The sequence below is a fragment of the Quercus lobata genome, chromosome 11, assembly GCF_001633185.2.
Source record: "Quercus lobata isolate SW786 chromosome 11, ValleyOak3.0 Primary Assembly, whole genome shotgun sequence".
NCBI classification, from domain to species: Eukaryota; Viridiplantae; Streptophyta; class Magnoliopsida; order Fagales; family Fagaceae; genus Quercus; species Quercus lobata.
Window position 1 is genome coordinate 37,125,485 of NC_044914.1, and position 23,726 is coordinate 37,149,210.

Here is a 23,726-nt window from a genome sequence, read left to right on the forward strand (position 1 = left end):
ATTAAGGCCTAATATATATTCCATTTTTTTAAATCTCAGTTGGCAGTGCCTCTTTAGGCCCTAGTGTGGTTCCATCCCTGATTGTCGCGTCATTACTAACACAAAAATCCTAAGACTACACATCTACACCCTAGTACTCTTACTAATATATTATACTTTTTTTTTTTTTATAAGATTACCTATAAATTATACACACATTGGGTTTTTTTTTTTGGACTCTACACACATTGGGTTGGAGTATCTCTTTGTCACTCTATACAAGCCAAGTATTATTGAATCCCCTCTAATTTATAACCTATCATACAGCAAATGTGATTTTTAGCTGCTGTTAAATCCACGGACCGTAAAATTGTAGATAAAAATCCAAAATATTTGTACCAACTGGTTTTATATATGTAATTAAAATTATTGTGAAAATGTGGATTCTAATTAGTTCAATTGGTAAAATCTCTAATAATTTGTATAAAACATCTAAGGTTCAATCTCCACCTAGACCAAAAACTAATTGATGTCTTGATATAACTTAATTTATTTTCGCAAAATCGTTGGAATAACATAAATACACTGCTACAAGTGTTTTTACAATAACAATTTCTGGAATTACACCCCCCCCCCCCCCCCCCCCCCAAAAAAAAGCAGCAATTTAAATGCAAAGGAACCCATTTCAAAGTACTCAACAAACACATTTATTTTCACATAACAAAATATCAAAGACACTCATAGCTCACCAACTTACGATTCAAAGTCTTCATAGAAGGACAAACCAACAACATTAACTTAGTTCTGATTTATGAAATCAACCATGACTTTCAACAGTGGCCCCACCTTGTCACTACTGGGATTCAACAGAAAAAACCCATGCCCCTCTTCTTCACTCTCAAAAAATCCCACACTACCATTCCAACCACTTTTTTTCAATGTTTCACAATAACCCGTACCTCTATCTTTCAGCCCATCCTTCTCTGCCACACAAACCAGGACTTTCTTACCAGCCATCTTCGACAAATTCGGATCCACTTCCGGGTATAGTATCGGATCCTTGAACCCGGCACTTGTTGGGTACATGTAACCAATCATTTTATCATTCTCTTTGCCACCAAAATATGGGTGCAATATGATTGTCCCAATGATATTAGGACCAGCCAATCCCGTAGCGCCAGCTTGGACTGCCACGTAATGAACAATATTAGCTCCAGCGCTCTCACCCGCCACAAAAACCCGCCCGAAATCCGCGTACTGGTTCAACCACGGTTCGGGTCCTTGCCCATTTGAGTGGGCTGAAATCCACTGCATCGCGGCCCAGGAATCTTCATGTGCGATTGGTAGAGCATGCTCTGGGGCCAGCCTATAGTCAACGGAAATAACGACCACATTGGCTTCTGAGGCTAAGGAAACAAGAAAGTTGTGAAAGGTTTTCATGAAAGGTGATCCAAGGCAGAAGCCTCCACCGTGGTAGTGAACGACTAGAGGAAACTTCTGATCTGGGCCGTTGATCTTGGGGATGAAGAGTCTGGCTGATACGCCTGAGTCCGGCGAAACGACGACGTCTTTGGATTGAACTCCGGTTTCGGAGTCTAGCCCTGTGGGTGCACGGAGGTGACCACCGGTGGCAGCACGTTCTGGGGTCATGTACCTTTCAACGTGACCATCTTTGTAGACTTTGAAGAAAGGTGGGAATTCGTGGGTTGTTTCGTTGTTAGTGCTTGAATCCATTGTAAGAGAAAAAAAAAAAAAACAAAGATGTGGTGACTGAGTTTTTGAGAGAAAGAGAATGAGAGATGGGTTTGGAATTATAGGGTCTGGAATTCGATACCTTAATATAATCGTGCTGTGATTTGAAACGTATCAAAATTAGTATAATATATAATAAATTAATAATAATAGTAATGTGGATGAGCAGTGAGAGAGGTGGGTCATCTATAAATGAGAAATTGATGGTGTAAAAGGTTGCCGATATAAAATCACCAAACAACCATGAGGATATTAAGGAGAAGTGCAGTATGAAAAGGGGTAATGATGTAACATGGCATATATAAGAGACAATTATAAGTAGGAAGGATAGGAATAGGGATAGGGATAGGGAATGACTAATGAGATGGGTGCACTAAGAGAGGAAGTATACCATATTTCGGAACTATCAACTCAGCATTTATTTTGCTATTTTTTACCCAATAAATGAGTGATACCTATTTCAAAAAATCACATTAAACTACTCCAATAAATTAATCACAATCTTCTATACTATTAGGAAGATAAATTAATCATTTATTGGAATAGTTTGATGTAGTTTTTTAAAACAAGTGTCACTCATTTATTAGATAGGAAATACTAAAACAGATGTTGAGTTTGTATTACCAAAATATGGTATACTTTCTCCTGTGATATATACTTGTCAAGTTGTCATATCTTTTAGTTTTAAGAGGATTTTGTACGAGTTCTTTTTAGTATCGGAGATTAGGCCAAAATGACCATAAACCATTTTTGGCAAAATATTTGGGAAATATTTAACAATTTATCACATTTTTGAAACTCGAATTTGCCGTGAAACTCAAGTTTCAGAAATTCGAATTCTTTGAAAAAATAGTCTTCAAATTTGTCATTTATGGAACTAGAACTCGAGTTCCATCAAAAATTTTCCAAAGAACTCAAGTGTATGAAACTTGAGTTACTTGGTGAATTTGAGTTTCACAAACTCGAGTTTTAAAAAAGTGGTAGATCCCTAATTATTTCACAAACAATGATAGATCTATACATATTTTGTATACTTGGCCATTTTAGCCTTGGAGACTAACTTACAACTTTTACTATAACTTTCTTATATTGCAAACTATGATTTTGTAAAAGGATGAAATTATGAATTATTTAGAGCACTCTCATCAGGTATGCCAAATGCCAAATATTTGTCATTTGGCACACCAAACATTAAAAATAGACCCTTATAAGGTGTGCCAAATGCCAAAAAATTTGGCACATCGCTACAGTACCGTCTCAAATATGAGACGGTACGGACACAAATGCTATAATTTTTTTTCTTATTTTATTCGCTTTTCTCTCTCCTCGCAACACATCTCTCTCCGTCTGTCTGCAACACAGTTCTCTCTCTCTCTCTCCTCTCTGGTCTCCATCTCTCCGTTGCTCCCAATTTCTTTCTCAATTTCCTTTTTTTTTTTTTTTTATCTCTCCATCTCTGCGCCTCTTCCTCTCTCTCTTTTTTTTTTTTTTTTCCTGAGAAGGCGATTCCGATCTGAAGTAGAGCTCGTCGATTGAAGCTTGCCAATCTGAACCTCTGCTTGCCGATCTGAAGCTCTACTCGCCCAAGGGTGGTCGCCGATCTTTGCACGTCGTCCTCCACAGTCGCCAATCTTTGCTTGTCGTCCTCTACAGTCGCCGTTCTTTGCTCGTCGCCCTCCACAGCTCTCGCCGCCTATCTCGTCGCCAATGGTTGGTTGAGTTTGGTCATTGATTGATCTATTGGGTTGGGGTTTTGTTGAAGATTTTGAGTTTTTTTTTTTTTTTTGGTTGATGTTTTTGGATTTGGAATTTGTTGGAGGATCCAGTGATTGTGGTTGTAGTTTGTGGCGGTGGTTGTAGCGGTGGTTGTTGTTGTGGCGGTGGTTGTAGCGGTGGCTGTTGGACTCGGTGGCAACTGGACTGTGCATTTGTATATTTGTTGTGTTTTAATGTGTAGAAAATATTATTTTAATGTATAGAATTGAAGTATAAAACATCTGATAAATGGTATGTTGTAAAATGATGTATTAAAATGATAAAGTGGGTTTTTGGTGTGTCAAAATGACATTTTTTTTAGAGAGCTGATGAGAATGCTCTTAGGGGGATTTTGTATTCATTTTAAAATGATTTGCCCCCACGACATGATAACTAATGGTTACTGTTTCTTTTGTTTTTTTTTACAAGGAAAACAAAATTTGTTTTTGTAAGAAAGAACAACCACTAGTGTGCACAAGCTTAGAGTAGCCTTGGTAGGATGATTTATTTTCAAATGAGTGGTTTAGTTTTAAATTTTCCTATGGATTTGATGGTTGTCAAGTAATTCGCAAGAAAAATTCCTTTCAAATTGATTCTTCACCTAAAATCAAACATGCAATTCCATTAAACTATAAAACTCTTAGTCTTTTAAGTTGATTTCTTAATTCATAAGTGGGTTGAAATTGAAGGATAAGTAAATATGGTACATTATTTATATGTCAAGTGGAAATGTTTAATTGCGGGATTATAGTTACGGTGCATTGTAGGTCAATTGGTGGTTGTTTAGTCATTATTCATTAATGATAATCGATAAATAACAAAAACTAAAGTTTTTAAATCCACTTTAGCGACCGTTTCGGTTTATCCATTTGAATAAAATATTTTTAGAATCGATTTATTCTAGAATACCATTTCGAGATTACCTCTAAACTTTTATATATACACATATATTTCAAAATATATATTCCATAATCTTTGTAATATTTTCAATGCATAACATATCATATATGAGATTAAAAGTAAATGAAATAAAAATCTGAATTAAAAAAAAATGTTATATGTGAGTAAAGTGAATGAAAAAAACACATTATTAATTAAAGTAATAATAAAATTATCACATAGTGCAAAAAAAAAAAAAAAAGGTTTAGTAATCAAAATAATGATTTGTTTACCTATCAGTTGAAATCACCATATTGGTTGAAATTTAATGGAATTGACTAAAATGAATAGAATGGACTAGAAATTAGGAAGAAAAGGAATAGAGAGGTAACTTGTAGTAAATCACTAACCGAAATAGAATTTTTCAGTTGTTCTAGACGGAACATAACGAAATGGATAATAGTGACAAAATAGTAACATAATAATGTTTTTAACAAGTATTACTTGACTAGAATAGTAATGGATCGCATCAAAAAAAAAAAAAAAAAAAAAAGAATAGTAAATGCAAATTTACCATTAAGAAAAAAGGTACCAAAATTGATTCAACTGCTCTATTTGACATCGATAAAAATGGGGGATTTTACGTAGTTGGTTAGTCATTAATAATAATCAGTAAATAATCATTAAAAAAATGAAATGATAATGTTGTTAGCAAGTAATGTGTGACAAGAATAGTAACTGAAGATTTACCATTTAGAACAAATGTACCAAATTAATTCAACTTCACTATTTAACATTAATCAGAAATGGGGATGAAAGATGGAAGATATGAACTATTAAATAAGTAATTATCCAGTACTTGGAAAGTCTAGTGAGGTGATACTCCCTTTTATCACATGAATAATAAGTATCACTAAAGGAAAATCACATTTTAAGTCGTGGGTTTGAATTAGCTTAACTGGTAAAGTCTTCAAAATAAGAGATTTGGAGTTCAATCATTGTCTACACCAAAAACCAATTAGTGTATTGATCTGATGATAAATAACTATCATCAGATCCAAATTGCACCTAATGCAATGGTAATACTTGCACCTGATCTGAATCCATGCAAATGAAACCAAAAAGCGGCAACGTAAAAATAGTAGTGTATGTTTAAGTGATGGTTAATCAATAATAGTCTACCTTATTAAAATTGTGACAAATAAATTGTAAAATAATTTATGATATTAGAACTACTTGAATGAAACTTTTAGAAGCCTTGGGCAAACATGAAGATAATCCTAAATATTAAGGGCAAAAAAGTGTACTTTAATTTTTTTTTTTTTTTTTTTAAGTTTTGAAAAAGTGCCAAACTTGTAAGTGATTATGTCAATAGTTAGGATCCATTTGAGATCTACTTATTTTGTTAAAATTAAAATTTTGTTGTTGAAAGTATTATAAATAGAAGAAAAAGTTAGTTGTTTAACAGTAAGATTCATGAATAGTATCAAAAAGTATAGTGAAACTTATAAATAGCAACTAAAATACGTTAAATAATAAAATAAGTTAGCAAAAATAATATTTACCAAATATATACTTAAAAAATCAACCTCCCTTCTTCGCTCCATTTGCCTTCTTGATATAAATGTTTGGAAAATGGATGGTTTAAATATTTTTATATACTGCTACAGTGGTCACCTACTATCTAAGACTGTCAGTGTGCGTGGAAAGCAAAGTTAATAAAAGTTCCCAGGTTTGAGGACCAAAGAAAGCAGAGAAAGAATGATTTCAAGTAATCTTGGGAAGTTTGTCTAGCGAGTAGCATGGGTCTTGGAATTCAATGGTTGAAAATTTGGACCCATATATACGACCCTAATGGAAGGTGATGAGGATAAAACTAGTTAGATAAGGGTGACGGGCAAGCTTGACAAAGTTGACGAGAGGGAACTGTACCGTCAGCATGTCTTCAAGACTGACGGGGGAGTAAAGGAAGAGCACACATGTAACCGGGCATCCTGAAGCTGACGGAAGTAAAATTAGACTGACAGGAGTAATTAGGCAGACGGGAGTAAAACTTGGGCAGACGGGGTTATCCTAAACTGACGGCGTGGGTCTACAAGTTGATTGACCTGCCCGTTTACGTATATAAGTAAAATAACTTGCTCTCCGCGTTTCAAGGAACCTAAAGACTCCTATATGGAAAGAATCCCGTAAAATACGCCCAAGAAGACTCCTATAAGGAAAAGACTTCTACTCCAAGGAAGAGAGGTCAACCATCTACTACTATAAAAACCCAAGCACCCTCACAAAACAAGGTACGCATAATTGACCCTCTCTAGCACTCTAGAGCAGTGAGAGTAGTTCTAACTTGACCTTCGGAGGGTGTTTGGCCGGTACCACACCGGTACTCTCTGCTAGGTTCTTCCTTTTCGTTGTGCAGGTGCCGTTTGATCGTACGAGGAACGTGTGACTCACTGGTGATACTATTTTCGGCTTCATCAGTTGGCGCCGTCTGTGGGAAACGTAGCGCGTTCTCGCTTCCTAGACAAAAGAGTTACATGGTACTCACTCGCTCAATGGCGACAACCAACGACGCTCAAGAAGAAGAAGCCCCTACGACTGCTCTTGAAAGACAGGTGAGGACACTCGCCGCTGCCGTAGAGCGCCTCACCAAACAAAATCACGACCTAGAAGAGCAGCTGAGACAGAAGAATGCAGCCCCCAACAACCAAGGAGCAGAGCAAGAGGGAACTAGCGCCGACAGGAGAAATCAGGAAGGCCCCCAGGCCAGCAACGCCCCGAGCAAACCAGAACGGCAGAACACGAGCATCCCCTCCCTCGCAGAGATTGCTCCGCCACTTGTTATCACGGAGATGCAGGCCATGAAGGAACAAATGGAGGTTATGATGAATGCTCTCAAGGGACGAGTATCAAGCGACCTGGACGACCTTGTCAACCGAACTGACTCGCCGTTCACCGCCACCGTCAACTCCTACCCTTTACCAAGCAAATTCCGCATGCCACAAATAGACAGTTATGACGGGGTCAAGGACCCGCTGGACCACCTGGAGACCTTCAAGACCCTAATGCACCTTCAAGGAGTAGCGGACGCCATCATGTGTAGGGCCTTCCCCACAACATTGAAGGGCGCAGCGAGAATTTGGTTCAGCCGACTGGCACCAAACTCCATCGGCACCTTCAAAGAGCTCAGCGCTCAGTTTACCGCACACTTCATTGGAGGCCATCGATACAAGAAGTCTACAGCGTGCTTGATGAGCATGAAACAGCGAGAAGATGAAACTTTAAGGGCTTACATCTCCCGCTTCAACAAAGAGGCACTCTCAGTCGACGAAGCCGACGATAAGATCCTTGTTGCGGCATTCACGAATGGCTTGAAGAAGGGAAAGTTTTTGTTTTCCCTATACAAAAACGACCCTAAGACCATGTCGGAAGTTCTTTACCGCGCCACGAAGTATATGAACGTTGAAGATGCCCTACTAGCTCGGGAAGAGAAGCCCAGGAAAAGAGAACGACAGGAAGACAATCGGCAGGACCAAGGCCGCAAGAAGACAAGAACAGGAGACCGGAGGGAAGAAAGACGCCCTAGACCAATGGGGGGAAGATTCACGAGCTTCACTCCGCTAACAGCCCCGGTGGATCAAGTCCTTATGCAAATCAAGGACGAAGAGGCTCTGACGTTCCCAGGAAAACTGAAGAGCGACCCCAACAAACGTTCCAGGGGTAAGTATTGCCGTTTCCACCGCGACCACGGCCACGACACGGCTGATTGCTATGACCTCAAGCAGCAGATTGAGGCCCTCATCAGACAAGGAAAGCTGCAGAGATTCGTTAGCAAGGAGAGAGCGGATCCCCCCGCACAAGACCAGCACCCCCGACGGGACAATGAGCGACCGAGGCCTCCGATCGGGGATATCAGGATGATCGTAGGAGGAACGGCTGCCGCCGGGTCATCCAAGAAAGCCCGCAAGACCTATCTTCGGATGGTACAAAATTTTCAGCTGACGGGAGTCGTGCCAAAAATAGCACGGAGAGAAGGTCCCATAATCGGATTCTCAGAGGAAGACGCGCGACGCCTTCACCATCCACATGACGATGCGCTCGTCGTCAGCCTGCGTGTGGGGGACTACAACATGCACCGGGTGCTGGTCGACAATGGCAGTTCAGCGGATGTTCTATACTATACAGCGTTCCAGCAGATGAGGATCGACAGAGAGCGGTTGATCCCAACCAACGCCCCGCTTGTTGGCTTCGGCGGGAGCCGGGTATTCCCATTAGGCGCAGTCACATTATCCGTCATTGTAGGCGATTACCCTCAGCAAATAGCCAGGGACGTGACATTCTTGGTGGTCGATTGCTCATCAGCCTACAACGCTATCCTCGAGCGACCCACGCTCAACTCATGGAAGGCAGTAACTTCCACCTATCACCTAATGATCAAGTTCCCGACTGATTACGGAGTAGGCGAGCTGCGCGGGAGTCAGATGGCCGCACGCGAATGCTACATAGCCATGATGGAAATGGAGGATCAGGTTCAGGCTTTAAGCATAGAAGAGCGCCGGACGGTAACAGAGCCGGTCGAGAAGTTGGAAGAGATACCCCTTGACAATTTCGATCCTAGTCGAACGACCAAAATCGGAACGCTCGCTAACACCACGATCCGTCAGGAGCTCATAACCTTCCTCAGACGCAATCAGGACGTATTCGCGTGGGATCATGAAGATATGCCGGGAATAGATCCTTCAGTCATGGTGCATAGGTTGAACGTATCGCCCGCCTTTCCACCTATCAGACAGAAGAAGAGAGTGTTTGCCCCCGAGCGAGACCGAGCCATAGCAGAAGAAGTCAGAAAGTTACGGGAAGCAAGTTTTATTAGAGAAGTATACTATCCCGACTGGTTAGCAAATGTGGTGATGGTCAAGAAGGCAAGCGGGAAATGGCGGATGTGCGTGGACTTCACCGATCTCAATAAGGCCTGCCCCAAGGATAGCTACCCCCTCCCGAGGGTCGATATCCTAGTAGACTCCACGGCTCAACACCAGCTGCTGAGCTTTATGGACGCCTTCTCGGGGTACAACCAAATCCGAATGCATGAAGCCGACCAAGAGAAAACGTCGTTCGTAACCAGCCAAGGCCTCTTCTGTTACAAGGTGATGCCCTTCGGCCTAAAAAACGCAGGCGCAACGTACCAGAGACTCATGAACAAAATGTTCGCGCAGCAGATTGGGAGGAATGTCCAAGTCTATGTGGACGATATGTTGGTGAAGAGCCGAAGGGAGGAAGATCATCTGGGAGATCTCAAAGAAACATTCGACACACTTCGCTCCTACAATATGAAGCTCAATCCAGGAAAGTGTGCCTTTGGGGTAACGACAGGAAAATTCTTAGGATTCATGGTGTCTCAGAGGGGCATCGAAGCAAATTCGGACAAGATCCAGGCCATCCTGGATATGGCACCACCAAGAAATGTGAAGGAGGTGCAAAGCCTCAACGGAAAGATAGCAGCACTAAACAGGTTCGTGTCAAGGGCCACGGACAAGTGTTTACCCTTCTTCCGAACATTGAAGAAATCCTTCGAGTGGACTGACGAATGCCAACAAGCTTTCGAAGAATTGAAGGCTTACCTCTCCTCCCCACCATTACTAAGCCCGTCGCAGCCAGGAGAGGAGCTTTTTCTCTATCTAGCCGTCTCCCCCGCAGCAGTTAGCGCGGCCTTAATCAGAGAAGAAGAGAAAGTGCAAAAGCCCGTGTACTACGCAAGCCGCGCGCTTCATGGGGCCGAAGAAAGATACCCGCCCATGGAAAAACTTGCCTTTGCATTGGTTACGGCAGCCCGCAAACTCAAACCATACTTCCAAGCCCATACGGTGAACATCCTGACTGACAAGCCTTTAAGGCGAGCAATGAGCAGTCCCGAGGCCGCGGGACGATTGGCACTATGGGCCATAGAACTGAGCGAATTTGATATTCAATACCGCCCACGGACTGCCATCAAAGGACAGGTCGTCGCCGACTTTATAGCTGAGTTCACTCATGATGAAGACAAGGGGGCAGCAGAGTCCCCTCAATGGAGCATATATACGGACGGGTCATCTAACAGACAAGCCGCAGGGGCCGGCATTGTGCTATTATCGCCCGAAGGAGACACCATTGAATGTATGGTCCGTCTTGATTTCCCTGCCACTAACAATGAATCAGAGTATGAGGCTCTGATAGCAGGGCTCGACCTTGCCAAAGCGGCAGGAGCCGCGAGGGTAGTCATCTATTGCGATTCACAGGTCATCACTAACCAAATAAATGGAGACTATGAGTGCAAGGGCGAAAAGATGAAGAAGTACCTTGGTGAAGTAAAGGCGAGAGTGGATGACCTAGAAGCTAAAGTCGTCCAAATTCCTAGAGAAGAAAACGAGCGAGCCGACCGCCTCGCGAAAGCCGCCTCAGCAGAACAAATGGTCATCCCTGGTAATGTACTCTCCTTTATACAGCTTTCTCCACTAATAAACCTCAGCAACATGCAGGAAATATGCTCCGACAGAAGCTGGGCGACGCCGTTAGTTTCATACTTGAAAAACGGGGTCTTACTAGACGAGAAGGAAGCAGCAAGGAGACTTAAGGTCCAGGCGGCGAGGTTCGTCCTAATAAAAGACGTCCTTTACAAAAGAGGTTTCTCCCGACCATATTTAAGATGCTTGGGTACGGAAGAGGCAGACTACGTCATGAGAGAGGTACATGAAGGAATCTGCGGAAACCACTCAGGGTCCAGATCGTTGGTACAAAAGCTGGTGCGAGCAGGGTACTTTTGGCCCACCATGCAGAAGGACGCCGAAGCCTATGTCAGGGCCTGTGACAAGTGCCAAAGGTTCAGCAACATTATTAGGCAACCAACCGAAGAGCTGACCCCAATGACGGCCCCGTGGCCGTTCGCATAGTAGGGCTTAGATATTATGGGACCCTTCCCTACAGTAGCACGACAGCTAAAGTTCCTGGTGGTAGGCATCGACTATTTCACAAAATGGGTAGAAGCCGAAGCTTTGGCCACAATTACGGAGAAAAACGTACGAAGCTTTGTTTGGAGATGCATCATATGCAGGTTTGGCATTCCTAGAGTCTTCGTCTCGGACAACGGACGGCAATTCGACAACGACTCCTTTCGAGATTTCTGCTCGCAACTAGGAATAAAGAACCACTATTCCTCCCCCGCCCACCCTCAAGCTAATGGCCAAGTCGAAGTTACGAACCGATCCTTGCTCAAGATTATCAAGACTCGGCTCGAGGGGGCAAAGGGTATATGGCCCGATGAATTGCCAAGCGTGTTATGGGCTTACAGGACGACAGCAAGAACACCCACAGGAGAAACACCATTTCGGCTGACGTACGGAGGCGAAGCAGTCATTCCAGCAGAAGTTGGGCTCGCAAGCTACAGGGTGCACAACCACGACGGGAACAAAAATGACGAAGCTATGCGACTACAGTTGGACCTGATAGATGAAATCAGGGCAATAGCAAAACAAAGGCTCGCTCGGTACCAGGACCGTATGGCTAAACATTACAACTCCCGGGTTCGACACAGGGACTTCCAGGTTGGAGACCTTGTTCTTAGAAAGGTCATGGGAGCCGCTAGGGACCCTACCCAAGGGAAACTCGGCCCCAATTGGGAAGGACCCTACAGAGTCACGTCATGGCAAAGGAAAGGCACGTACCATCTAGAGACGTTGGAAGGAAGGAAACTGCCGCACCCATGGAACACCGAGCACTTACGAAAATACTACCAGTAGGAGCGACAGACGGCATTTAAACTTTTTCTTATTTTATTTTACATTCCGGCAAGACTTTAGTCTCACTCCTCAGAACTATCATTTACTTTAATTTTTTGCAATAATTCTTCTTTTTAGCCCAAGGGGCAGGATTTACTTTTAATTACTTTTTGAATGCATGGTAATAAGAGGAGTTTTTTCAGAAATTACTAGTGTATTTTTTCTACGATCTAGTAAGTCCGCAACCAAAACCACTAAATCCATAACATATGGACCAAAAAAAATGTCAAAGACATCAAGGCTAAGGCTGACGGTCCGGGAAATCTTAAAAGCCGACGGGCCATGAAAGATGTCAAATACATCAAGGCTTAAAAGGCTGACGGGCCAAAAAGATGTCAAAGACATCAAGGCTAAGGCCGACGGTCCGGGAAATCTTAAAAGCCGACGGGCTATGAAAGATGTCAAATACATCAAGGCTTAAAAGGCTGATGGACCAAGAAAGATGTCAAAGACATCAAGGCTAAGGCCGAAGGTCCGGGAAATCTTAAAGGCCGACGGGCCATGAAAGATGTCAAATACATCAAGGCTTAAAAGGCTGACGGACCAAGAAAGATGTCAAAGACATCAAGGCTAAGGCTGACGGGCCATGAAAGATGTTAAAATACATCAAGGCTTAAAAAGCTGACGAGCCAAAAAGGTGTCAAAAACATCAAAGGTAAGGCCGACGGTCCAAAAAATCTCTAAAAAGCCGACGGTCTAAAAGATGAAACAATCATCATAGGGACAAGGTCCTAAAAAAAAAGGGGGGATGTTAAAAACATCAAGTCCTAAGAAACTGACGAGCTAAAATGATGTTAAAAACATCGAAGCTAGAAGCTAAAAAGGCTGACGACCATTAGATGAAGCAATCATCGTATGGACGTAGCCCTCAAACCAAGACATACAATAATGAGTCATCAAAATGACGGATTTAAGAGATTGACGACCTTAAAACAGTAGCAAGGGCTGTAGACCAACGGTCATCAAGCCGACGGAGCTTAAGGCCTAGGCATGACATTCATGCCAACGGGGGCTTCCAACAGTGCAAAATAGCTGACGTAATCCAAGTAGACGAGAATAATTACCAAAATTTTGTCTAAGGCCACCATCAACAAAGGGATATAAAAGTTACGGAAATTAAACACAACTATACACAAACAAAAGCCCAAGGGAAACAAAGAGAACACTTAAAGATTGTTTGAAAATTACAACTACAACTGTTTTATACATAGCCAAAATACAAAATAAGAGCTAAGGGGCAGGAACATCAGCATTCTTGCCGTCAGCATCCACAATCACAGCAGGAGAATCAGAAGCAGCAGGATTAGCAGCAGGCTGGGCCAGGACCACGCTGTCGTCGCGCCTCGGAGTAGGCTGACGGAGGCTGTCGTCTCCATCACCCATGGTGATCCCGGATAAATCCAACTCCGGGTAGGCCGACGCGACTTGCTGAAGGCAGTCTTCAAACCCGGTGCCATAATATTCGCCACACGAGTCAAAGAAAGCCTGCGACGCTTTGAAATCTCTGATCGCGTCAGCCTCTGCCGTCTGCAGCTTTTCGCCCAGAGCCGTCACCTCTTCCTGGAGTTTATCACTCCGACTACTGCTCTCCGTCAGCTTCTCCTTAACTTCTTGCAGCTCCATGTTGAGGGTACGGACGGCATCCTTGTACTGAGCTTGCTGGTTCAACAGGCTTTTATTGTGACTGCGGACTCGAGTGACGACCCCCTCCTTCGCCACACAACGATCTTGAAGGGCCTTGACACGAACCAAGGCCTAAGAAAACACATCCGTCAGTTGAAAAGTATACCAAAGCAAAGCAAAGCTTCCCCAAACAAAATTTTAGTAAACATACCCTGGTAAGGTCAAAAAGGGCTGACGCCCCTAGTTCCTCCGTCCCCACCTGGTCACAAGGTTCAATATCCGTCGGTTTAATCAGGGACCCAACCTCCCCGACGGCATAATCCTTGTGGGTCAGGAGACGGCAGGGGCCCTCGCTGACGGGACCGGCAGAAGTCATCACCCCCTTGCCCGCACCATGACTAGGCTTGGGAAGGGACTTCTCCTTCAGTGGTTCGTCCCTTGGAGTGACGGCAGCTTTCTTTAAGGGACGGCTGTCATCACCGTCAGGCGTCCTCTTCGTCGACTTAGCGACGACCTTTGGAGTTGACGAGGCCTCCCCTGCTGCCTCCTTATTCTTTCTCTCCTCCTTCTGACGGGCTGCGGCGGCCCTTATCCTTTGCTTCGCAGAGTCCATTTCTACAACACAAAGAACACCATTAAGGTAGGTAACGGAGGAATAAAAAACTGACGGGATAAATTAAAGCCTACTCACGACGGCGTGCAAATTCTTCCAACTTTCGAGCTTCCGCTGACGGATCTGGACCCCCACAGTATAAGTGAAGGGTGTCGAGGGTGATCAAATCCCTACACTTACGTTCTTCCAAAGGAATTTCCAGAATCCGTTGGATAAACTCCTCCTGCTCGTCAGTTATGTGAGGACGGGTATAAGCTGAAAGAAATAAAAAGTATTGTTAGCATCGCCTCAGAAAACACACGAGCCTCATAGCTGACGGGATTAACCTGAATCCCTGACGAAGGCCCAGGTATTGTCAAAGTAACCACGGGGCATCGTCGCCCACTCCTCCTGACGGCAAACCCAATCCGTCCCCTCAACAAAAAAGTACCGACTCTTCCAGTTCCTGTTTGAGTCTGGCATATCTGACACTAGCCTTAGGCCTTTCTCCCTGGCATTAAAATGATACGTCCCCTTAGACGAGGCGATGTGGTGAGGCCTATAACAATGAAAGAATTCTTCTAAAGTGAGCTGACGGTGTCCTCCGCTAAGACTGCCCCAAAGGATTTCAGATCCTATAAAAGTCCTCCAGGCGTTTGGGGCGATCTGGGTGACGGATATTCCAAGGAAGTCAGCAAGCTGACGGTGTAGAGCCGTCAACGGTAATCTCAGACCGGCAGCAAACATGGCGTCATACATGCCAACGTCAGCTGTCCTCCCGGAGTAACACCTCTCATTCTCTGTAGGGAGACGGAGGGGAATGTGGTCTGGAATTTGATAACGAACCCGTAACTCCCTAAAAACTTTGTCGCTCATCCCAGGCGAAAATTTGTTGACGGCCCAATCCTCAGGAAGAATGAAGGGACGATTATCTCCGGGACCCTCTGAGGTCCCTTCACTGGATCTCTCATCCCCGTCACTGTCCTCTCCGTCAACATCCACTCCATCCTCGCCATTTCCATCCCCTCTTCCCTCATCCTCATCTCCCTCAGCAAAACTCTCATCGTCGTCAGGAGATTGGGCTGACGACCCTCTCTCTGACGGAAGGGAGAAGTTTGACTCATCTCCAGAGCCAAAGGTTTCGTCGTAGCCCGCTCCTTCGCGGACTGACGACTCCTCACAAGACGCGTTACTCGACATCTGACTACCTACAAGTGACGGGCTTAAGCTAAGTACCTAGGCTGACGACCATACTAATGAGGCAAAATAACAAAGGGAAAAGAAGAAGGAAGGAAAGAAAAAATGAAAACTTACCGGTATGAAGGCTTTCTGGACGACTCTAAAAGACAGCGCCAAATAAACCGACGGAAGTAAAGCTGACGAAAGGGGGGCGACGGTCTTTCTCTCCACAAGATCAGCAAGAATGAAATAGTGAAAAATGAGGGGAGGTGCTGTTTATATATAAAAAAAATGGCGCGAAAGACGAAGCGACGTCTCGTCGAATGCAAAGCCAATAGGAGCAAGCCACCTGTCCAAGGCATTAAATGCACAAAATCCACGCGAACGATATCCCAGTAAAACAAACTCCACAACCCGTCAGTACAAAGTCTGACGGAGGTATGGAGTAGGGGGCAAGTGATGAGGATAAAACTAGTTAGATAAGGGTGACGGGCAAGCTTGACAAAGCTGACGAGAGGGAACTGTACCATCAGCATGTCTTCAAGACTGACGGGGGAGTAAAGGAAGAGCACACATGTAACCGAGCATCCTGAAGCTGACGGAAGTAAAATTAGACTGACAGGAGTAATTAGGCAGACGGGAGTAAAACTTGGGCAGACGGGGTTATCCTAAACTGACGGCGTGGGTCTACAAGTTGATTGACCTGCCCGTTTACGTATATAAGTAAAATAACTTGCTCTCCGCGTTTCAAGGAACCTAAAGACTCCTATATGGAAAGAATCCCGTAAAATACGCCCAAGAAGACTCCTATAAGGAAAAGATTTCTACTCCAAGGAAGAGAGGTCAACCATCTACTACTATAAAAACCCAAGCACCCTCACAAAACAAGGTACGCATAATTTACCCTCTCTAGCACTCTAGAGCAGTGAGAATAGTTCTAACTTGACCTTCGGAGGGTGTTTGGCCGGTACCACACCGGTACTCTCTGCTAGGTTCTTCCTTTTCGTTGTGCAGGTGCCGTTTGATCGTACGAGGAACGTGTGACTCACTGGTGATACTATTTTCGGCTTCATCAGAAGGTAAGACTAAGACCACAAAGTCTTCATCTTGGAGCCAGGTTTTCAGATGCAAGGTCTCACGGGAAGATGCCTTTGAAATCACAAGTTTTGAAAACTGTAATTAATTTATGTGTACTTTCATGGGAAATATGTCAAGAGTCAAGACCCATCGAGCACTTAATTGGGGTTGCTATACAGAAGGATACTTTGACAACTGAACCAAAAGTAGGTGTGCAAATGAAACCAAAAAGCGGGTGGAGAAAAAATCGTAAGTTTATGTGTAATTGATGGTTAATCAATTATTGTCTATTATGTCAGATTATGACAAATAAATTGTAGAATAATTTATGATCTTAGAACTACTTGAAACTTTTAGAAGTCTTGGGCAAACATGAAGATAATCCTAAATATTAAGGGCAAAAAAGTGTACTTTAATTTATTAATTTTTTTTAAAAGAAGTTTTGAAAAAGTGTAAGACTCGTAAGTTATGATGTCAATAGTTAGCTAAAAATCAACATCCCTTCTTTGCTCCATTTGTCTTCTTGATATAGATGCTTGGAAAATGGATGCTTTGAATGGAATATTTTTAGAATCTATTTATTCTAGAATACCATTTTGAGATTACCTCTAAACTTTTATATATACATATATATTTCAAAATGTATATATCATAATCTTTGTAATATTTTCATTACATAACATATCATACATGAGATTTTAATTAAATGAACAAAAAATCTTAATTAAAAAAAAATTGTTATATGTGAGTAATGTGAATGAAAAAAAAAATTATTAATTAAAGTAATAATAAAATTATCACATAGTGCAAAAAAATAAAAGGAGGTTTAGTAAACAAAATAATGATTTGTTTACCCATAAGTTGAAATCACCATACTTGTTAAAATTTAGTGGAATGGACTAAAATGGATAGAGTGAACTGGAAACTAGGACAAAATGGAATAAAAAGATAACTTGTAGTAAATCACTAACCGAAATGGAATTTTTCGGTTGTTTTAGACAGAACATAACGAAATGTATAATATTGAAAAAATAGTAACATAATAATGTTTTTAACAAGTATTGCTCAACCAGAATAGTAACTGAAAATTTAACATTAAGAACAAAGGTACCAAAATTGATTCAACTGCTCTATTTGATATTGATAAAAATGGGGGATTGTAGTTGGTTAATCATTAATAATAATCAGTAAATAATCATAAAAAAAATGATAATGTTGTTAGCAACTAATGTCTGACAAGAATAGTGCATGAAGATTTACCATTTAGAACAAATGTACCAAATTAATTCAACTTCACTATTTAACATTAATCAGAAATAAAGATGAAAGATGGAACATATGGACTATTAAATGAGTAATTATCCTGTACTTAGAAAGTCTAGTGAGGTAATACTCCCTTTTATTATATGAATAATAAGTCTCATTAAAGGAAAATCACATTTCAAGTCATGGGTTCAAATTAGCTTAACTGGTAAAGTCTCTAAAATAAGAGATTTTAAGTTCAATTCTCGCCTATACCAAAAACCAATTAATGTATTGATATGATGATAAAGAATTATCATCAAGAACGGTCGCGATAAATTGAAACTCTTTCAAAAACATTTTCAAAATCAATTCCAATATTGGGGTCAAAAAGAAAAAAAGAAAAAGTCATTTACAATTACAATCCATTACTTCCTCACTATTAAGCCATTCGTAGAGCAAGATTGTTGAAAAGATTTTCGTAATCCTGTCAGGCGACGGTCGTGATGTCTATTGATAAATTAATGGCAATTAATGGGCGGCAAACAGTAGAAAGACTTTGAATAGACTTTGCTCCTAAAGCACTTTCTAGAAACAAACACTTTATTGCTCCTTAAAAAGTCTTGCAATGTAGCCTCATATTACTCTTTTCTTTTCCTAATATTATTAATATATCACAACAAACCCTTACTCATACCGACACTGTTCATCAAAAAATCATTATACCGACACTAACAAATGCGTTTTTTTTGGTTGAGAGAAAAAGATGTGTAATGATTACGTGTAGTGACCCACACTTGTGAAACCCAATACACATGAAGGGGGCTGCATATATAACCGTTACATAAAATAAAAATTTGTTCATACCAACCTTGAGCTCTATTTATGTTCAATCATTTTTCAATATATTAGAGCATCTCCATCTCTAATTTTTCACTAAAATTTGGAGGGAAGATGCATTTTTATTTTCTTTACCTACTTTTTAAAATATATTCTCCAACATACTTTCGATTCTTAGTCTATCTCATTCAAATATTCAGTCTTCGTTCATGGTAGATCATTTATTTTTTGCTTGGACAAAAAAGAGTACCCAACTAGAGGGGCCGTTAAAGAGAGATTTTATAGTTTCATGTCCCAGCTAGAGGGAAATTTTCTTTTAACTAAAGTACACTTTTGGCCCATAATGTTTAGATTTGATTTCACTTTAGCCTCTTAACTTTTCAAAAGTTTCATTTTGGCCCTTTAGTGTTTGGTTTCATTTTCAAAAATGTCATGTCGTCCATTTCTGGTAGTAGTCCCATACTTCCATGTCATCTGTGACTTATTTTGAGAGAGACTCATCTAAAACGACGTTGTGTGCTTAGGGAGGAAAATAAACTGAGTTGTTTAATAAAAACTACAAAAAGCAACATTATACATAGATTTGTATGGGAAGATGCCTTTAAAATCACAAGCTTTGAAAACTATACTTTCATGGGTGATGTGTCAAGATCAAGCACTTAGTAGGGATAGGGGTGAGCATTAGTCAGGTTGAGGAGATTTTTGTACTAAACCCACCATAATGGATTAAAAAAATCAAACTCAACCTAACCCATCACAAGGGTTCAACACAACCCAACCCAACACACATGGATCGGGTTGAACCCATGGGTTGGACAATTTTCTTTATTACTATTATTATTAAATTGAGCAGAAAAAAAAAAAAAATCTCACTTGCCACTAGGGCTATCCAAACCCATCCGAAGACCTAACCCACCCAAAGAACCTAACCAAAACCAATTCGACCCGACTACTCCGGTGGTTGGCGGCGAGTCTTCTCCACTAGAAACTGACTCCAGCGGGTTGGTTTCGGTTTCTCTCCCCCCAAAACCTGAAAAACCCAACTTCTGGCAAGAAACCTACATTCCGGTGAAAAAAATTCCAAATTCTAGCAAACAAAACCCAAATCTCAGCGAAAAAACCTAGATTCAGGCGATATTTCACGTAAATTCGGTGAGATTTTGACTGGATCTGGCAAAATCTCATTGAATCCAGTGAGATTTCAGCTGGATCTAGCAAAATCTCAGAGATTTCGATGAGATTTTTGCTGAATCTAGGTTTTTCTCACTATTTTCTTACAGCTTCCTCACCATTTTCTCGTCGTTTTCTCAGATCTAAGACGCCGACCAACCCGTCCGCTACCCCTGATCCGCTTGACCCGTCTACTCCGGCGGTCGGCAATGGGTGAGATTTTTTGCCACCCAATTTTGTCGGGTTGGTTCCGGGTTAGGCACAAACCCAACTCGGACCGACCCATGGACAGTCCTACTCTCCACCTCATTTGATAAACAAAATATATGTGAACTATTATTCCAACTCAGTTATTAACAAAATATATACAACTAAGTTGATAAACAAAATATACATAAACTAGTATCACAACTTAGTTATAAACAAAAAAGAGTAGGAGTGGAAGGCAGCAGAGAGAGAAATAAGATTATTAGGTTTGCGAGGTAATAGGAAGAGCCGAATAGGAGAAAAATTGGAAAAAAAATTAATTATATAATATATATTAAATATATAATTTAAATTTTCAATATATAGATGGACCAGGTCCTTACCCAGCAGGTTTGTGATTGTTATGACCCGAACCCAACCCGACCTGCTATTAAAAAAAAAATTCATAACCCATCACAACCCATCAACTCCTAAAAACCGACCTAACCTAACAGGTTGGGTTAGGTTGAATTTGTTTTAGTGGGTTGGTGGGTTGGCTGCACACGTCTAAACAGAGGGTTGCTAACATAACTGGGCTGTAGGATACTTTGAAAACTGAACCAAAAATTAAGTGTCAAAATGTAAGGAAAAAGTCTAGGAATACATAAATTTTCACAAATTCTTACCACAACTATGATATGGTAGAGTGTGATTGATAAAAAAAAATTGTGGGTTTCTGTGTAAGTAATTGTTAACCAATCATAGTTTATCATGTCAAAATTGTGACCAAAAAATTAATGAAATAATTTATAGTCTTAAAACTACTAAAATGAAACTTTTAGAAGTTTTGGGCAAATCTGAAGATAATCCTAAATATTAAGGGCAAAAAAGTGTACTTCAATTTATTAATTAAAAAAAATTGTTTTGAAAAAGCGCCATAGACTTGGAGATGCTGATAACTATCTACTAAAAAACGAGGCCCGTGAAGTGTAACTGGTAAGCGATTATGCCAATGGTTCGCTAAAAATCAACATCCCTTCTTTTTGTGTCTTCTAGATACAGTTGTTTGGAAAATGATGCTTTGAATAATTTTATGTGCTGCTACAGTGTACCTACTATCTATGACTGTCGGTGTGCGTGGAAAGCAAGTTCATAAAAGTTCCTAGGTTTGAGGATCATAGAAAGCAGAGAAAGAATAATTCCAAGTGCTCTTGGGAAGTTTGTCTGGTGTGTAGCATGGGTCTTGGAATTCAAGGTTGTTGATTCAATGGTTGAAGATTCGGACCCTTATATACGAAGACTAAGACCACAAAGTCTTCATCTTGGAGCCAGGTTTTCAGATTCAAGGTCTCATGGTTTAGTTTGTTTTGATTAGTACAGGGTTTCGGACCCAAGTGCACGTCACTACAAGACCACATTTCTTCACGACTGCGGGGAGGGAGTCCGATAGGTGTATAGAGAGTATAGACAAATTAGCCAAGAAGAGCGAAATGAAACACCTTTTTATTTACATTTTTTTAAGAAAAAAAACTATTTTTTTTTTTTATACTATTTCTTATGATGATTCTTGTGTCTTAATTCATATTTCTTAATATTATCAACAGAAATATTCGGGATTTAAATCCCCTTTTACCCTTATAACTATCAAATTTAAATAATTAAAAAAAAAATTATGCTAATCCTTTGGAATTTGATTGTAATTTTTTTAAATTTACTTTATTTTTTAAATTTATGATTTTTTTTGAACCAAGAGAAATAGTTGATATAAATTTAATAGTTACAATAAGAGAGTAATATTTGAATCTTAAATATTTTTACTAAAAATGTTAAAAAATGCTAGTTGAACTACAAAACTCTTAATACTTAACACTTAATTTATATATTTTTGTTTGGGGGTGGTGGTGGTGAAGCCACTAAGAACATACTTATTTTGTTGGACAATGGTACTAACAATTTCGTGTTAAGAACAAAAACCAAATTGTGCACAAAGCATATTACCAAACTGGCAAACTTGCATTCATCAATTATATTATTCATTACGTGATAATCACATCAAAACATGGGTACAACTACCACGGCCGATTTATTATAACTCATGACTCAAACACACTTCCTTTTGGGATCAAATAATGAATAAACACTCTAGTCTATTCCACTATAATAAAATCAACTAACTTCTTCAACAAGACCTTAGAGTTTTCACGATCAGCATTCATCAAATGAAAGCAATGGTCTTCTCCTTTAGTCTCAAAGAATTCCACACTAGTCTATTCCACTATAATAAAATCAACTAACTTCTTCAACAAGACCTTAGAGTTTTCACTATCAGCATTCATCAAATGAAAGCAATGGTCTTCTCCTTTAGTCTCAAAGAATTCCACACTACCACCCCACCCACTCTTACCCAAAGTCTCATAATAAGCCACCCCTCTATCTTTCAACCAATCCTTCTCTGCCACGCACACAAGAACCTTAGCACACCCCAACCTAGACAAATCCGGATCCACTGCCGGGTTCAATTTCGGGTCATCATCACACCCGGAACTTGTAGGACACATAAACTTGTACATCTCATCACAATCTTTGCCCCCAAAGAAAGGGTGCACTATAAGCACCCCAACAATCTTCAACCCAGCCAATCCCTTGGCGCCAGCTCGGACTGCCACGTAGTGGGATATATTAGCTCCAGCACTCTCACCCGCCAAGAAAACCCGCCCGAAATCCGCGTACTCGTTTAGCCACGGTTCGGGTCCTTGGTTATTAGAGTGAGTAGCAATCCACTGCAACGCGGCCCATGAATCATCATATGCAATCGGTAGTGGGTGCTCTGGGGCTAGCCTATAATCAACGGCAACAACAATCATATTGGCTTGGGAAATCAATGATGTGAAATATTTTTGAGCAGTTGTATCGAACGGTGATCCAAAGCAGAAGCCACCACCATGGTAGTGGATGAGTAGTGGTAACTTTTGATCTGGGCCGTTGATTTTGGGGATGAAGATTCGGGCTGATAAACCGGTTTCGGGCGAGATGACCACGTCTTTGGATTGGTTCCCAGTATTTGGGTCAAGCCCAGTGGGGATATGATGATTGGAAATGGGAAAAGAGTACCTCTCTATGCGGCCATCTTTGAATACTTTGAAGAATGGTGGGAAATCATGGGTTAGCTCATTGGTGGTTGAAGCCATTGCAATTAAGATCGAAGAGAGACAGTGAGAGAGATGGGCAAATGGGTTCGGAATTTCCTTAAAGGATGATAATGATCAGGCTCTGAAATAAAGAGGAGTGTCGGGAATTATATTTATGGAACAAGAGGTCTAGGTTGGAAAGGTTGGTTAAAATGTAAGGCAGGTGTAGAGGCATCATGATGTAGAATATGCTACAGGATTAGGTACGAACGTTGGCCAACAATGAGTAAACAATGACAATGAGCATTGCAAAAATTAAAGCATTAAAGAATATATAAATAATGGGCTTACTTGGTGGACTGCAGGTGGTTGCTAAACAGGCTGCCTCAAGCCACGGTGAAGCATGTGTTTCAGGATGCTAATCATTGCGCCGATGCTCTAGCAAAGAATGGATGTAATCTCGATGTAGAATTCTGTGTTTTTGATGTTCCTCCATCTTTTGTTACTGCTCTA

The 23,726-nt window shown here is 41.1% G+C and overlaps 2 protein-coding genes across 2 annotated transcripts; both read right to left on the reverse strand.

Annotated features, from left to right (window-relative positions):
* Positions 1 to 642: 642 nt before the first annotated feature.
* LOC115968499 (2-hydroxyisoflavanone dehydratase-like) lies at positions 643 to 1,878 on the reverse strand. The gene has a single exon (XM_031087909.1). It carries the CDS (start codon positions 1,711 to 1,713, stop codon positions 778 to 780), a length of 936 nt encoding a protein of 311 aa, XP_030943769.1. The 5' UTR covers positions 1,714 to 1,878; the 3' UTR covers positions 643 to 777.
* Positions 1,879 to 22,077: 20,199 nt separating this feature from the next.
* Positions 22,078 to 23,523, reverse strand: LOC115968750 (2-hydroxyisoflavanone dehydratase-like). The gene is made up of 2 exons (XM_031088246.1): positions 22,371 to 23,523; positions 22,078 to 22,250 (listed from the first exon to the last, which is right to left on the reverse strand). Exons 1-2 carry the CDS (start codon positions 23,271 to 23,273, stop codon positions 22,233 to 22,235), a joined length of 921 nt encoding a protein of 306 aa, XP_030944106.1. The 5' UTR covers positions 23,274 to 23,523; the 3' UTR covers positions 22,078 to 22,232.
* Between the last annotated feature and the right edge of the window lie 203 nt (positions 23,524 to 23,726).